The sequence below is a fragment of the Larimichthys crocea genome, chromosome XI, assembly GCF_000972845.2.
Source record: "Larimichthys crocea isolate SSNF chromosome XI, L_crocea_2.0, whole genome shotgun sequence".
Classification (NCBI taxonomy): Eukaryota; Metazoa; Chordata; class Actinopteri; family Sciaenidae; genus Larimichthys; species Larimichthys crocea.
Window position 1 is genome coordinate 15,397,882 of NC_040021.1, and position 14,893 is coordinate 15,412,774.

The 14,893-nt window shown below is 42.2% G+C and overlaps 1 protein-coding gene across 1 annotated transcript; it reads left to right on the forward strand.

Annotated features, from left to right (window-relative positions):
- Positions 1–6,851: 6,851 nt before the first annotated feature.
- On the forward strand, positions 6,852–14,123 carry trib2 (tribbles pseudokinase 2). Its single transcript, XM_027284534.1, has 4 exons — positions 6,852–7,611; positions 9,172–9,464; positions 11,855–12,855; positions 12,898–14,123. The coding sequence occupies exons 1-3, from the start codon at positions 7,342–7,344 to the stop codon at positions 12,327–12,329; spliced, it is 1,038 nt and encodes a 345-aa protein (XP_027140335.1). The 5' UTR covers positions 6,852–7,341; the 3' UTR covers positions 12,330–12,855; positions 12,898–14,123.
- The last annotated feature ends 770 nt before the right edge of the window (positions 14,124–14,893 follow it).

Sequence of the window (14,893 nt, forward strand, 5' to 3'; positions counted from 1 at the left end):
GACTTGTGTGACTACTACTATCATGATGCATGGAATAGCAAAAAGAAAGTGAGTTATGACTCTTTGCCATAGTTTCCCCTTCCAAGCAGGCATGAAACGTACCTTTTGGCACAAACTGAGGAGTGTTTTCTCCCAAGAGATTATAGCACAGGGTCCCTTGTGTGTATTTTAGTGTGTGTGTGTGTGTGTGTGTCCTGTGTTTATGTTTATGTTTGTGGTCCTGTACAATATTCCCTGGGGGGATGCCATGGCAGCAGCTTGAATACTACATGAATTGCAGCGGTGTCTGTGTGTGTGTGTGTGTGTGTGTGTGTGTGTCAGGCAAGGACAGCATGCTCTCATCATTTCATTGTTTGCCATACAGGCTCTGAATCACTGAAAAATACCAGTTTTATGTGACCTTTCACAATGTGAGTGAATATCTCTTTAGTGTGATCAAAATGTGGTCACATTAGACATAATCACTGTCTGAATAGTCACAGATACTGCATTTCATTTTTGGACTAGATTCATCCACGCTACCATTTAAGTCATTTCACAAGCAATCTGAAAAGGTTGTATGGAAAATAACACATAGTACAAGCATATAGGGGGTAGGCATAATTAAAGAAAACCCTCATAATAAATATGATCTATGTGAAGTTATGTTTGAGGCCAGAATGTCTTATTTGTTATTGTTTTGTGTTGTATGATTTATTACTCCAAATGTCCATATACTCATTTCACTGCAATGGCCTGGTTTTTGTCTACACGCACCAATGTTATTTTGTCCAATCCCTCACATAGACAAAAACAACAAGAATTTATGACAATGTAACACAGTCCAGTACAACAACACTGTGTTTTTATAGGTCAGAAAAGATTTCTCAGAAATGGGATTTTTTATGTGTGATGCAGGCACCACAGAGTTAAGTCAGTTCTGCCATTGTCAGCGTCCAAATCAACAGACTTCATGTTGTTCGGTTTCAACATTCCACCTTCTGTTTTTAATAACTATTTTGTCATACTCTCTCAACAACAAAACAAAGGACAGCCATTATTTATAATTTCATAGAAGCTTCAACATCTGGAATTTAATGGCTACTAAAATTTTATGAAATCTGTTAAGAAATTACTTGTTGCCAGCTTCTATCAGATCAGTAACAGTCTAGATAATTCGGTCTGCTCAGGTGATTGCTCTACTCCAGAAATGTAATGTTTATCACTCAAGGACAGGACCGATGAACTTGCAAGTTGGCTCATTACTCCCACTCTTTGCATGTATTAGTATGGTAATATGTGTATTCACAAATGTGTGTATGTAAAGACCATGACCCTTTCTTTTAACTTGAGATGGAAGCTCAAGATTAAGTGCAAGTTAATATTGTGCTTTAATGGCTCATACAGCACTACCAATTCAATTTTTTTTAGCCTGTTACAATGTTCACATCTTTGCAAAACTTGCTGATCTTTGGATCGAGTGTGGAAAGCTACATAAGATGTGGACATGACACCCTCTTTGCTCTGAGGCATCATGTTTTTATTTGTAGTTTTCTAAGTAATAAAGCTCTCCAGCCAACAGATTACACCATCAAAGATCAGATGTCTTGGTTAACTGTAATAAGCCTTTACTCTCCAGACCTGTTATACCTGCTACTGCCAGCAGCACGACACTAGCAAATATAATCAAAGATTTTGGAAGGGTCATTCAGATAATCCGATAATATGAGGCATTACAATAACCTGAAATGTTGAATACTGTACTGCTCCTTACTTTGCTGGACTCCTGTGGTATGACTCCCCTGCAAATCGTGGAGAGTTGGGACTGACTCATCACTTGCGAATGCAGTATAATGTTGGTGTCTTTGTCTTGCGTCTCCAAAATGTCAAGTGTTTGGGAATTTTAATAAATCTGGCTTGAGTTTTTTGTGGAGTTTTTTTTCTTCTTCCTGTGTGGCGCCTTAGGCGGTTTCATGCAGGTGTCGCAGTGCCAGGAAATATCTTCTACACATGGAAGACAATATCAGCTGTCAGACGGAGCAGAGAGAAAACTCAAATCAAGACAGCAGCTATGTTGTATTAGCTGGGATTTCCTTCCATTTTCCTGGCAGTTTTGACGTGTCATGCTTGGTACCTTAATGTGTCTGTCACTTTAGAATATACATACTGCATATTGTAAAAATAGTGTTATGTCTTTCAACCAGTCTGCAATTTAGCTTGAAGACATTCACATTATTGTCATCTAAACCTATAAACTGTCACATAAATGAGAGATAGGCAAGGCGGCAATATGCAATTTTGCTTTGCAGCGCAGCCATTTGGAAGGCTTAAGCTGCTAAAGCTGTGTGATTTCAGTTCTGCGGCTCTAATGTATGACTATTATTAACCTCTCCACTTATGAGTGAGTGAGTCACCCTGTCCAGTGACAGAGCTGCCACAAGTCTTCACTCAGCTGTCTGACTTCATGAAGGAGAGATCCAAGCCAATGACGCCAATCCTGTCTCCCCCTCGAGCCAAGATCCTTCCTCTCCACGTAGAGGAGGTCTCGTCTGCATGACCTGCCACTCACAGTGGCTCACACTTCCTGCTGCCCCGCAGAGGAAAGAATGTCTCATCGAAAAACACTTCAGGCAGTGCATCCTGAATTCATCAGTACAGGACATTTTCATTTTGATGTCGTCTAATGTGGCAGCATATAAACTGCTGGTCAGAAGCCAGCAGGTTGAATTAAGGTCAACGGAAGTGCCAGTGTTTATTTGATCCGCTGAATTATCCCCTTGGGTTTGCCCTGCTGCTGACTGGACACATTTTCAAGCAACGTGTTCATTAATTTGTACTTGCACACTTCCTGTACTGCCTTAAGTCAACAAAATATGTAAAACGATAAAGTTATTCAATTCTGTGAAGGGACCAAAGCCAAATCATACTGTATGGAACATTTCAGGCTGATCAGTGTGCATTATTTCTCTTTACTCTGCAAATGGAGGTTTTAAAATGACATATTTGGCTCTCCAGACATACAGTGCATAACAGAGCTTTAAGAAGAAGATGGGACTCCTGTGGTGAATGCATCGATCATAATGAAAAATGGTACTTTTAAACCTCTTAGGATACAGAAGATAAAACTATACACTTACACACTTACCAACTGGAGTGTTCTTTTTGTATAACATGTCATTTTAATGTAGAAATTGATTTTGAATTATGTTTCACTACTTCTTCTTTTTTTTATGATTGCAATTGTTGTGTGATGAGCTGCGCGTGCCAAGCAGACTCTTTGGAAAGATTGGAAAGAAATGTGAGCACTGTCATATGCATCATCAGTGAAACATTATCTACCCCACTCCCTCCTTTCTTCCCTCTCTGTCCTCGAATCCACAGCTCTATCCCTTACTCTCTCAGTTAAAAACAGGCCTTAGGTCCCAAAGCTCCATGGAAAGCAGAATGTGGCACATGTACCCATCCCCAAAATAACTTGTTTTTTCACTCACTTGAAATTGAGGGGTGTTGCAGCTGTTGCCCAGTACCAACACACTCACTAGGGGTCATAAAAAGAATGAGTATCCTGGGAATCTGTCTAATTCTCACCAGCAAATATAAAAATAAACTTAAAGAATCCATGGGATCTGGGTCTGCAGTCAAAACAGAACTGAGAATACCTCTGATATTAAACTTGAGGTCAGTACTTTCGGTACGACTGTCAGTGTTTGACGTGTTTGTTTTGTGATGAATCTTTGCCTTTACTTGTTTGATCTGGTGCCATTTGCTCCCACATATTTTTGTACAATTATGTATTTAACATGTTACTCATCTGCTCAACTCTAATAGCTGGGGTCTCACTGTCTGACACACAAGTATTTCCCTTAATTTCCAAAGACAGAGCAGAGGAGGAACTTTCATTCCTCTTTCTTCTTCTTTCACTCTCTCCACCACTCGTCACGTTCTCCTGCTGCCTGCTTTTCCATCCTCTGTCCTCCTGCCTCGCTCTCCCACACATCATCTCCTCTCACTCTCGCTGAATGATCTCATTCCTCCTATGCCTCTGCATCTAAACTCTTGCGTATGATCGAATTTTCTCAGTGGAAGTTACCCGCAGGGTGTGGATGCGACTGCTGATTCTTGCTGGTGTCAACATGAGCTGGCTATCTGCGTTGCTATGTGACAGTGGAAATTTAGCTATTTTCTGAATGCACAGTGCAAGGAAAATAACTCTCATTTGAATGAGTTTTTGTGATGCATTGATGAATTTTATTTCCCTGGTGGACTTAAACCCTTAAGACCGTCCTGTAACTTCAACATTACAGTGGAAACCGGCCTTAGATCATCTTCTACAGGGCAACACAGCCTATTAAGAAGTTGGCAACATCATAACATCACTCCGGGGATTCAGAGATGCTCACCCATCCTCGCTGACCTCTGTAGTCTTCCAGGACATCTTGCTTTAGTGGTATACACACACACACAGTCATAATCTCTTGCTGGAAGGCACTGCTGGGGCAGCCTGCCGTTACTCCTCGGCATGTAGGCGTGTCTGGAGAGCTGATGAGCCTCAATGGATTTTCTCGAGTGCTGCTCTCCACTGCGAATGAGTCACACAGTGTATCAGGGAATGGGGGCAAAAGGAATCTTTGGGGATTATTATTCTGATTCATGCACAGCTGTGGTTTAGGCTTAACAGAATCCTGATTTGGGGTTAGAGCGATGGGCAAACGCAGAGATGTAGTGTCATAAAACACAAATGCACTATGGTAACATAGGCCTGTGTGTTTAACCATGGTGTATTCTGGCAATCAGCAGCATGTTGATATTGTTCTCAACTGAATAGGTTAGACAAAAGCAAAGCTATTGTATAGTGAAGAATGTTCCAGCATTCTAATAAAGAATGAAGTGGGTGGCTCACAGATTATATCACAGAAACATACATACACATAAGCTTGAAGGCTGGGATATAAAAGCTTGTGGGTGCAGCCACATTCTGCAAAAGTGAACCACCGTTTCTGAGATGAGAGGCCTCTGTGTGAAAAATGCATTTCCATGTTGCGGGGGTTTATTCAGGCAGGCAGGCAGGCAGCGAGAAACGAAAATTTAGAATAGTGCATGTTTGTGTATGCGTGTGTGCACTGCTACTGCCTGCAAGCAGGGGAATAAAGGTTAAATCGAACACTTCTGTCAGTGTCTCGCGTCCAGCTGCAAGCATTCCTCTAACCGCCCCAGATTCCTACATGGAATTGCACAATCCTGCTGTCACACCCCCTGGTAATCTAGGAAGAACAATGAATAATGAACTTCTTCCGTCCTTTGCTTTGTAATGTATTACAGGGGCACAACTCGGCAAGGCAGGAATTCGTTATAGGAGGCGTCTCAGAAGAACACAGCCGTGTCCCAGCTTTTTTAATAAAAACCTGTGGTCAAAGATCTTTTTTTAACACACTTGGCACACAAATCTAGGATATAATCCAATATCATGGAAAAGCTAATACTATGCTTTTTCAAATAGCTACGCACAAGTTTATCAAGTTCAGGGCTTTAACCACGGATTAATGTCATCATACTCTTAAAGCATCTAATGCCCTTTTTTCATCTGATCATGTGTTTCATACTCCTGATATATAGGCCTCCTATATTTTTTATGTGTGTTTCTTCATTTATTCATTATATCCCATCATGGTGCATGTATTTGTTGTCATTTTGAGGCACAGCTGCACCTGTTGTTACATCATTATTTGTTGCATTTTCCAAGTCTAACATAATGGCTGTGATGGTGTTTTTTTTTTTTCTTGTATCTGACTATCTCTCCTGCATGGTGTGCAGGCTGGCGTATATCTTGCGTGCTATTGTGAGGGAGGGAGGGATCCCCCCCTTCGCTTTCCCTTGAATGACATTTCAGGAGGAAACACATTTTGCACGTACAGTAGCTCTTACCCCCCCCACCCCCACCCCTCCATCCCTTTACCAGCGTGCGATGCATTTAGATTCCTGGGGGTGTAGCCACACTACTGCTTCTCACATGACTGCGCTGCATATTATAACTCAGGTCGGAAGCCAATGGGGTTTCGATGTGGGAGTGACGTCAGTGGGCGGGTCGCTATGTTCTGTATGTGTTGCGTGCGTGCGGTGCGGTCGTACGCGCGCGCGAGCACACACAGAAGCCCCCTCCGCGAGGCAAAGCTCTGTGGCTCTCGTGCAGGCGCAGTGAGTGCAAAGTGTGTGTGCAGCTCGGCTGGCCTCCCCTCCGCCTGAATGGAATAGATTCCCAGCACGAAGAAGCACAGCAGCACCACGGGAGAGAGAGGATGTCCTGCTGAACCAAGGGATAGGCCTGGGAAAGTCGGCCGGCCGTCCCTTCCTTCCTTCCAGAAGCTTTCAGCAGCAGACATACAAAAGACAGACGGACACTTTTTTTTCTTCCATTGGACTAGACCAAGAGGGGACGTCGACTCCCGACCACAAAAGAGCTACAGCAGTTTTTTCTCTCTCCTCCTGGATGGGGTTTTCTCTCCTTATGTGGTAGATGACAGTCACCGTGCATGGTAAATGATCCCGGGGAACAGGCCGTGCACTGACCTGGTACTAGTTAGCCAAGGAAGCTAACTAGTTAGCTCTGCACCTGCCGCCCTATTTGTCTGTCAAATTTGCGGCTAAAATTCAAGCAGCTATAATTAGCATTGCAAAAAAAAAAAAAGCTTTATATATATATATATATTTTTTTGCTTGTGCATTTTTTTTTTCCTTTCTCTTTTTTTCTCTTGTGCCTGCAAAAGCTGTATCCAACAATTTGTTTCCGTTTTATGAACGTGCCATACTATATAACGGCGAGATAAGCTAAGCTAAACGAGCTGCTTCATTCATTTGGAAAAAGCTGACTTTTGGTTAGCCTTTGTTCCAGTTTTTGTCGTGCGCGGCTTGACGTGAATGAAATTGCAGCAGGTCTGTGCAAAAAAAAAAAAAAGGTTTTTTTTTCTCCCGTCGACTTGGGAGCATTAATTCCCGTCATTTCAGCCTCACGTTGTCTCTTGAATGGAAAACAAAGGGAGGCAAATGAACATTTGAACTCCTGCAAAGAGAGAGAAAAAAAAAAATTACAGACCCCCTTTCTGTTGTATGTAAACCAAAACGAGCCAGCGTTTCCTGTTGTTGACAGCCTGCTACAGTTCCAGCACAAGGTGCAATTAAGTCATCTGTTTTTGTTTTTTAAAAAAAGATTTACTGAAGCATCTGCCGATTTTTTGTGACATTGCACTGAGTTTACAACAAAGTGGTGCCCTATCCAGGAGGAGGAAGCACCCCCACCCCCCCCCGGCCCCCCCACCTTCCCCCCTCCCCTCCTTGATTTTTTTTGTGGAGTTATCGCACTTATTCCTCATGAACATACAGAGGTCAAATCCTATTAACATTTCACGTTATGGGAGATCGAGGCACAAATCCCACGATTTCGAAGAATTGTCTTGTTTAAGGACTACAGAGTCGCACCAGAGTTTTAGTCCCAACCTCGGGTCCCCCAGCCCGCCGGAGACCCCGGACTCCTCGCACTGTATCTCCCGCATCGGGGACTACCTTTTGTTGGAACCACTGGAGGGAGACCACGTTTTCAGAGCCGCCCACCTGCACAGCGGGGAAGAGCTCGTATGTAAGGTTAGTATGTAATATATGGTACGCGTATACTACTTTTTTTTTTTTTTTTTTTTCACTGCTCCTAGAACAGCGTGTCCGATCCGCTTCAAACACACGGCAAGGTCAAAATAAAGTGCTCTCACATGTCCCTGATCTTTGCATTCAGAATCACATGAAAGATTGTCTTTATATCACGATATATAACCCCAAATGTAATGCACATAAAAAAATCCAGACTTGCTGATTTATCATGGGCAGTCTATTGCAGCAAGTCCACACCCCTCAACTTTTTAATAATTGCTTGAATTGTAAATAGAGAGCTGGCACTGCAAGCCTAATGGAAAAAGTGAATGGGGAGAGCTGCGTGGTTTGGATTGCATGATGTAACGTTGACAAAGGAGTGAGTAACCACGCACACACTCCTCTCTCTCTCCGTGCTATTCTCGCTTATCCACGGGCTCCTCTCTTTCAGAGTGCACTGCTCTGATGGAGTAGCTTCACCCTTGGTTTTGTATTCGGTGCATAAAAATAGTCACATTGCACTTTTTGCACCGAATATTAGTGGGATTGTAAATCTTGAGATCTATTTTTATCACACAGGGTTAGGGAACTCTACAAGTTCAACCAGCTGCTGTGACATTGTCTCCACATTGACCCCCTTTTAAACATACGAATCAAACCACATTTCCCTGAAGGTTAACACTCTTTCCTCACCACATTTATAGGCCATATTGACTTTTGCATATTACAGATTATAAGGGCAGTGGGGTTGTCCCTGAGGTGCATTCCAGCTTCAAGCAGGCGTAAGTGGCTTGATGAATTGAGACGATAGTTACATGCACCGTTGGACTCATAAGGCATGACATATCCAATAACCAGTACCTTTTGACTGAAGATAATGTTTCGTCATGGCAATAACAAATTAACGGCCTTTGGCACAGCCTGTGTGCGTACTGCCTTTTGACCTCATCTGCTTTGTGCCGGCTTCAATACAACACCAATCAATCCCCACTATCACGATCGATCATTCCTGCCAAGCTCGGAGTTCGGGTCACAAGTTAAGATCTCGAGAGCCGCTTTGGGGTATATTTATATTGACTCTTGAGTGGAGGAGCCTTCTCACCTGAGCTGGCTATGCTGAAAGTCAATTGGGGAGGGAGGTGTGTGTTAGTGTGTGTGTGTGCGTGTGTGCGTGTGGGGGGTGTTACTATGGAAACAAAAGAGACACCGCAACCCCCGGGCTGCAGTACAATACCGTTGAACACGATGCTTTCACTTTGCCTCCGTGCAGCCTTACTCCCTCTGCCAAAAGAGTAAACACAGGTCTGGTGTCACAGTAATGTGATAGATTACTCACATTTTGCTTAATTACAAGACTATTTTAAGCTCTTTCAGTTGGTTTGTCTCCAAAATAGAAAAGGTTAAAATTTCACTATGGTAGACTATGATCCCTGACACAAAAACCACCACCGAGCGAGACAGTTGCACTCATAAGTCACCATAGACAAAAAAAAAACGAAATAGCTACTTGGATAAAGTGTAGACTGTAAATATGAATGATTTCCTTTCTTATGATTGCAGGTCTTTGACATTGGCCGATACCAGGAGTCACTGGCGGCCTACTTTGCCCTGGGCCAGCACCAGCATATTAATCAAATCCTGGAGATCTTGCTCGGGGAGACTCGAGCTTATGTGTTCTTTGAGAGAAGCTATGGAGACATGCACTCTTTTGTCCGCACCTGCAAGAAGTTGCGGGAGGACGAGGCTGCCAGACTCTTCTATCAGATAGCCTCGGCTGTGGCACATTGCCACGACAACGGACTGGTCCTCCGTGACCTCAAACTGAGGAAGTTTGTCTTCAAGAATGAGGACAGGTGAGTCCTGCAGTCTATCTTGATCACTGCCATTTCTCTCTTTTATCTGTACATGTTGCATGTGATATAACAAGTGTCAGGATTATCCGTGTTATATCTCAGCTTACACCGAGGATAGTGTAAACTGACACGATGCAAGACTGACATGCTTCTCCCAGATGTTATGCAGAGTACAGGAAACATAAGCCCTTTGTGTCTCCCTGAGCTATTTTTGCACACAAGCTTCAGTAGCGGTTATGGCACATAAAGTATATACAGTTCAGTATGTGGGTATAGAATCGCACATTGCAGTGAACTTATTCCAGCAGCTGTTGAACTGAAAAGCAGAGAAGTTACCAGAACTAGTTTATGCATGACGGATGATCAATTAAGGCGAGTTTTTGCCACTGCTGCAGCTTCTGTAGTGGTCAGCAGGAGAAATCTGTACAACCACACTTCTACAAAACAGGTTTACTGACCCCTGGTGGCAGCACTGTAAAACTACATGCATAAAATCCAGGCATCTGTTGCCACAGCAACCTGATAGCCCCCCCACCTTTTTTTTTTTTTTTTTTATTAATGAAGATTTATTTATTTTTTTTTTCAGTCAATTTAGACTCGAAACATTTTCTCAAACTTTTTTCTGATGCTAATGTTAACACTCAAGACTCTTAGGGAAACTTCTTCTACAGCCAGTTCTCATCAAACACTCATGGCATAGGCACACACTGCACCTCGATACCCTCGATCTGAAAGTGTGACATCATTCTTTGGCGCTAACTGTGGAAAAAGGAAGTTGAGCTGCCTTACATATTCAGTGTGGGTCCAGTGACCTTGAGCGTTACACCAGACTGCTCATGAGCCCCCTCCTTCTCCTATTAAATGATTGATGTCAGGTGAATTTTAAGAGTGATGGCACAGGACAGTATTGGGTCACATTTACTACATAGCCTGTCAAGAATCCTCTTACACCTTTTTCAGTCCTGCAGCTTCAGTTGGATACAGAGATGAGAAAGACGAGAGAGATTCTGAGATCTGCTCTGGCTTGAACCCAAGTGTGTGTGTGGGGGGGGGGAGGTTATAGTGAGTTCACAGAAGGAAAATAACAAGGCCGCACTTAAAATTATATCTGAGCAGACTTCCTTTGCGTGCGTAAGCTTCCTGACCTCTTCACACTGCTGTTAGCCTTTGACCAAACAGCAGCCTGTTTAAAGAGCATCGGTCAAAGGTCAGTCTCGTAGAATCCAACACAGCTGCTCAAACAGGCTCATCTTCATTTAAGGTATTTTAGGATGAACACACATTGTATCCCACATAGCTTAAATAAAGACAACATGTCACTATTATAAAAGGGCTAAGTCTTTTTTTTGTGCTTCTAAAGCCTTTTAACTGTAATTGCAGGTCTGCACATGGCCTCCAAATGAGCTGTTATCCAGGCGATGATATGCTGTATTTAATAAAGCACATGGCACTTTATCTCGCAGACAATGGGCTTTTGGCTTAAGGAAACAATAGAATTCCTCATCTTAAAATGTGAAAGTGCTCTGCAGCATATTAATGAAAGCAAATTACTATTACTGATAATGAACCAGCGAGTGGGCTGATGTGAAAGTGTAGGCACAGGCTACAGATGGCAAAAAATACATTCTTGAATACGTCTAAACCCGCACTTCTTGGTTTTTTCTTTTTTCTCCGGTGGCTCCTCTGTCACACATGCCGGCTCTTTGTCTGGTGCATCGTGTCTCATGGACCTCACATGCAGATGGCACCATTTGTACAGCCACACAAGTGTCTCTTACCATGCACGTGGAAAATTTTCCTGCCTGAGCCTCTCAAGATTCTTTAGCGACAAAGCTTGTGAAGAACTACCCATTATTCTCAGCACTCAAGGGTATCATACCTGCCATTGTGGGGTTTAGAGAAGAGTGAAAATGGATGCTATTTTGAGGGGGACGACCGGGAGAAAAAGAAATCCACATTGTCAGTTCCTTAATTCTCTGAGTGAAATAGTTTAATGCCTAAAACCTAAGGCGATCAGTCACCCATAATTGTGTTTCTTTTGAATTGTGGAGGTCTCTTGGAAAGCCTATTTGTAGGTTGATGCTTTTTGGCTGGGCTTTTATCCAAGTGAAAGGAAATGTCAAAGTTAAGCCAGGAAGCATTATGAGCTCTGCTTCCTCTGATATCCAAAAAGTGATGGATCTAAGACACTTAAGATGTCCATCAGAGAAAATTACCCCACTAAAATGTCTTGTATTTCACTTTCTCTTAGTTGGCATCCAGAGATTGGAACTATAATAGTAATTATCGCTTAATAACATTCACATTATCAAATGACTCAACGTGTCCACTGTTTTATGAAGTGGCAACATCATGTTCAATGTGTTTTTCTTTCCATTGTGTGTCTCCAGAAGCTTCGTGAAGCTGGAGAGCCTTGAGGACACTTATATCCTGGATGGTCATGATGACTCCCTGTCAGACAAACATGGCTGCCCAGCCTATGTCAGCCCTGAGATCCTCAATGCCAACGGCAGCTATTCGGGGAAGGCAGCTGATGTGTGGAGTCTAGGCGTCATGCTTTATACCATCCTCGTGGGGCGCTATCCTTTCCATGACGTTGAGCCTGGCTCTCTGTTCAGCAAAATCCGCAGGGGCCACTTCAACATCCCTGAGACGCTCACACCCAAGGCCAAGTGCCTGATCCGCTCCATCCTCCGCCGGGAACCCGCAGAGCGCCTCACCTCTCGGGAGATTCTGGAGCACCCCTGGTTTTCCTCCTCTGGGGCACTAGGGGGCGCCGTGGTGCATGGCAGAGGAGAAAGAGAGCAGGAGCAGATGGTGCCTGAGGTGAACATGGAAGAGGAGCTGGAGCAGTTCTTCAGCTGAGCAAACACCAAGCACAAACGGACGACTCCGCCACGGTCGGCTCGCCACGCTCACAGCAGAGCCAAAAACAGTAGTTTAGAGATTAATAGGTGAACATTTGTCACTCATAATAAAGGTGTTTCCATCTTGTTTCTTTTCCACCATTTCATGGAAAACCTTGAGCCTGGCATGACAAATGGCATCTATACGTCACCTGGCGATGCACCTCCCTGTTCGGGGAGGTTGCCGCCAGACATGCAAGTTGCAAACAATGTAGCAAATGTTCTTTTCGGATCGGTTTGGTTTAATGTGGTGCTCATAAAAGTAGACACATTCACCATTTTTGACACTATGGAAAGCATGAAGGAACATAAGAACACAGGAAACCAAGGAGAACAATTCAAAACGAACTGACAAACTGCAACACCACACCTTTTCTTACAGATTTTTTTTTTTTTTTTTTCATAGCTCTAGGTGGTACCAATCTATACCGCAGACCCAGGGTCAGAAATCACAGCCCCACGTTCTATTGTAAAACAAATAAAAGGTGGTTCATCCCTGACCTGGGACCATTGGAAACAAATAAAAGGTGGTTCATCCCTGACCTGGGACCATTGGTTAATAAATGGAGCAGCTTAGGCTTTATTTTATTTAATTTTTTTCCGTCGTCATCAACATGCTTGACCTCGTCTTTTGTTTTCGCATCTCTCATTTTGTCTTTTGTTTTACATCAGTAAGAATTTGTATGTTTCTGCCTCCTCAGTCTTTTAAGTCTTTACCACACTTTATTCACCGTCACACATGAATTTCTTTTTCAGTAACCTTTCTTTTTTTTGTTTTTTTTAAGCTCTCTTCTGTTGTTACTGCTGCTTTAATATCACTCCCTTAAACCTCAGTCTTAAACCGTTTTTTCTTGGTAAGCCTCCAAACATGGCATCATGCACTTGATGTGTTAGGTGAATGGACAAATCCACCTTTTTAAAATTAGCTTCCTATTATTTAAATTCATTCTTCAGTTGTAGAAACAAGAACGTAACATTTATTTAAATTGTAACAGCTATATATATATTATATTATATTATAAATAAATATATATATTTAAAACTACATTGCAGGGTTTTTCTTTATTCAGAGATTCCTTTTTCATGTATGATGTAGGCAATATCTTGACACAGGACAGGCACAAAAAGGAAAATGTCTGTCTGAAGTTTTAGAATACACAATATCTTCTGTGCCAGTACTCTGGTGCCCCGACAGCCCATGCCACCCAGTCTCCCTCATTTCTTTTTAAAAACTTGATACGAGATATTCAGTGATAGTATTGCTATGACATGCTCACTCCAGGACCTCATGTTAGTTTTCTACTGCCTGCGTAGGTTCTGTGAAACGATCATGCTCGGAATGGGTACCAGTGGACATGTTTCGTCGTATCTCAATGTTACTTGAATTTGTGTTTTTAACTAGTCATTGGCATGTGCCCCATGAATGCTATAGCCTGCCTAGCGGGGTGGGGGTGGGGGAGGGGGTAAGGAGGGTGCTTGTTTTTTAAGAAAAGTAAAAAACATGGAAATTCTCAATTTGCTACTTTTATGAGTTGCTTTTCATTAAAAAAAACAACTATTGCTTTTGTTTTTGTAGACTGAGCTACCTTTTTATTTAAGTTGGTGCTGATTTGGTGCTAATGTTTAGTCCTTTTTTGTTTTCATGGAGGGGGGTGGTGCATGGTGGGATATCTGCCTCAGATGTTCTGATTGTATCGTAACAGATTCTGGTGTTTTGTCCAAATTTATTCAGTAAATAAATTGTGAACTGCTATTTGACTTTGTTGTTCTTTTTCCGTACACTTGATCAGCACATAAAATTAAAGCTGACAGACAACACAACATGCAGCATTACACCTCGTCATACTGTACCTTGTTAAAAAATACCAATAAAACAAAACATTTTTCATTCAATTCCGTGTTATATATTATTCACTGAATTATGAAATACAGCCTACAAAACATGGTTACTGACATCTCAATTAAATGATCATAAAATACATTTCAATGCCTCCTGAAGGATTCCTTTTCTTTGATATTAAAGTCTGTAAAGGCAATTCTGAGAGTTTAAAATACATTAAATATGTTGAAAAATAGTTGCTGAAAACATGTAGAAAGACTTTGAATATATTACTGAAATGTGGAGTAAGAGGTTAAAGCACATTCCTCGGACATGCCCTCACAGTCCTGGAGCTGAGAATCCTGCACATTTTTACCTGATTTTGACACCTAATTTTATAAATTTGTAGATATTTTTAGATTTAATCATTCAATTTGGCTGACAATCTCGGAAAACACGTGTATACTTACCTTACGTGCACTCACCTAAGTGATTTGGGCTTTATGATGTTGAGATTTTGCAGTCGCACCATATATAAATAATGATTCTTCTTCACTTTCAGTACATCTGAAAATGTGCCCTAACAAAATCACTTCCCAGTTCATCATGAGATTACAATCACAGACAGAACCTGATGAATGGATTTCAAATGAGCGAGGAGAAAAAGGCTTTTTCTCCATCTGAACTGCACAGCCCCACTTTAT

Coding starts and splice junctions, on each gene's coding strand:
- trib2 (XM_027284534.1), top strand. CDS start 7,342: ATGAACATACAGAGGTCAAATCCTATTAACATTTCACGTTATGGGAGA. Junction 7,612..9,171: donor GGGAAGAGCTCGTATGTAAG/GTTAGTATGTAA, acceptor TTATGATTGCAG/GTCTTTGACATTGGCCGATA. Junction 9,465..11,854: donor GTCTTCAAGAATGAGGACAG/GTGAGTCCTGCA, acceptor GTGTGTCTCCAG/AAGCTTCGTGAAGCTGGAGA.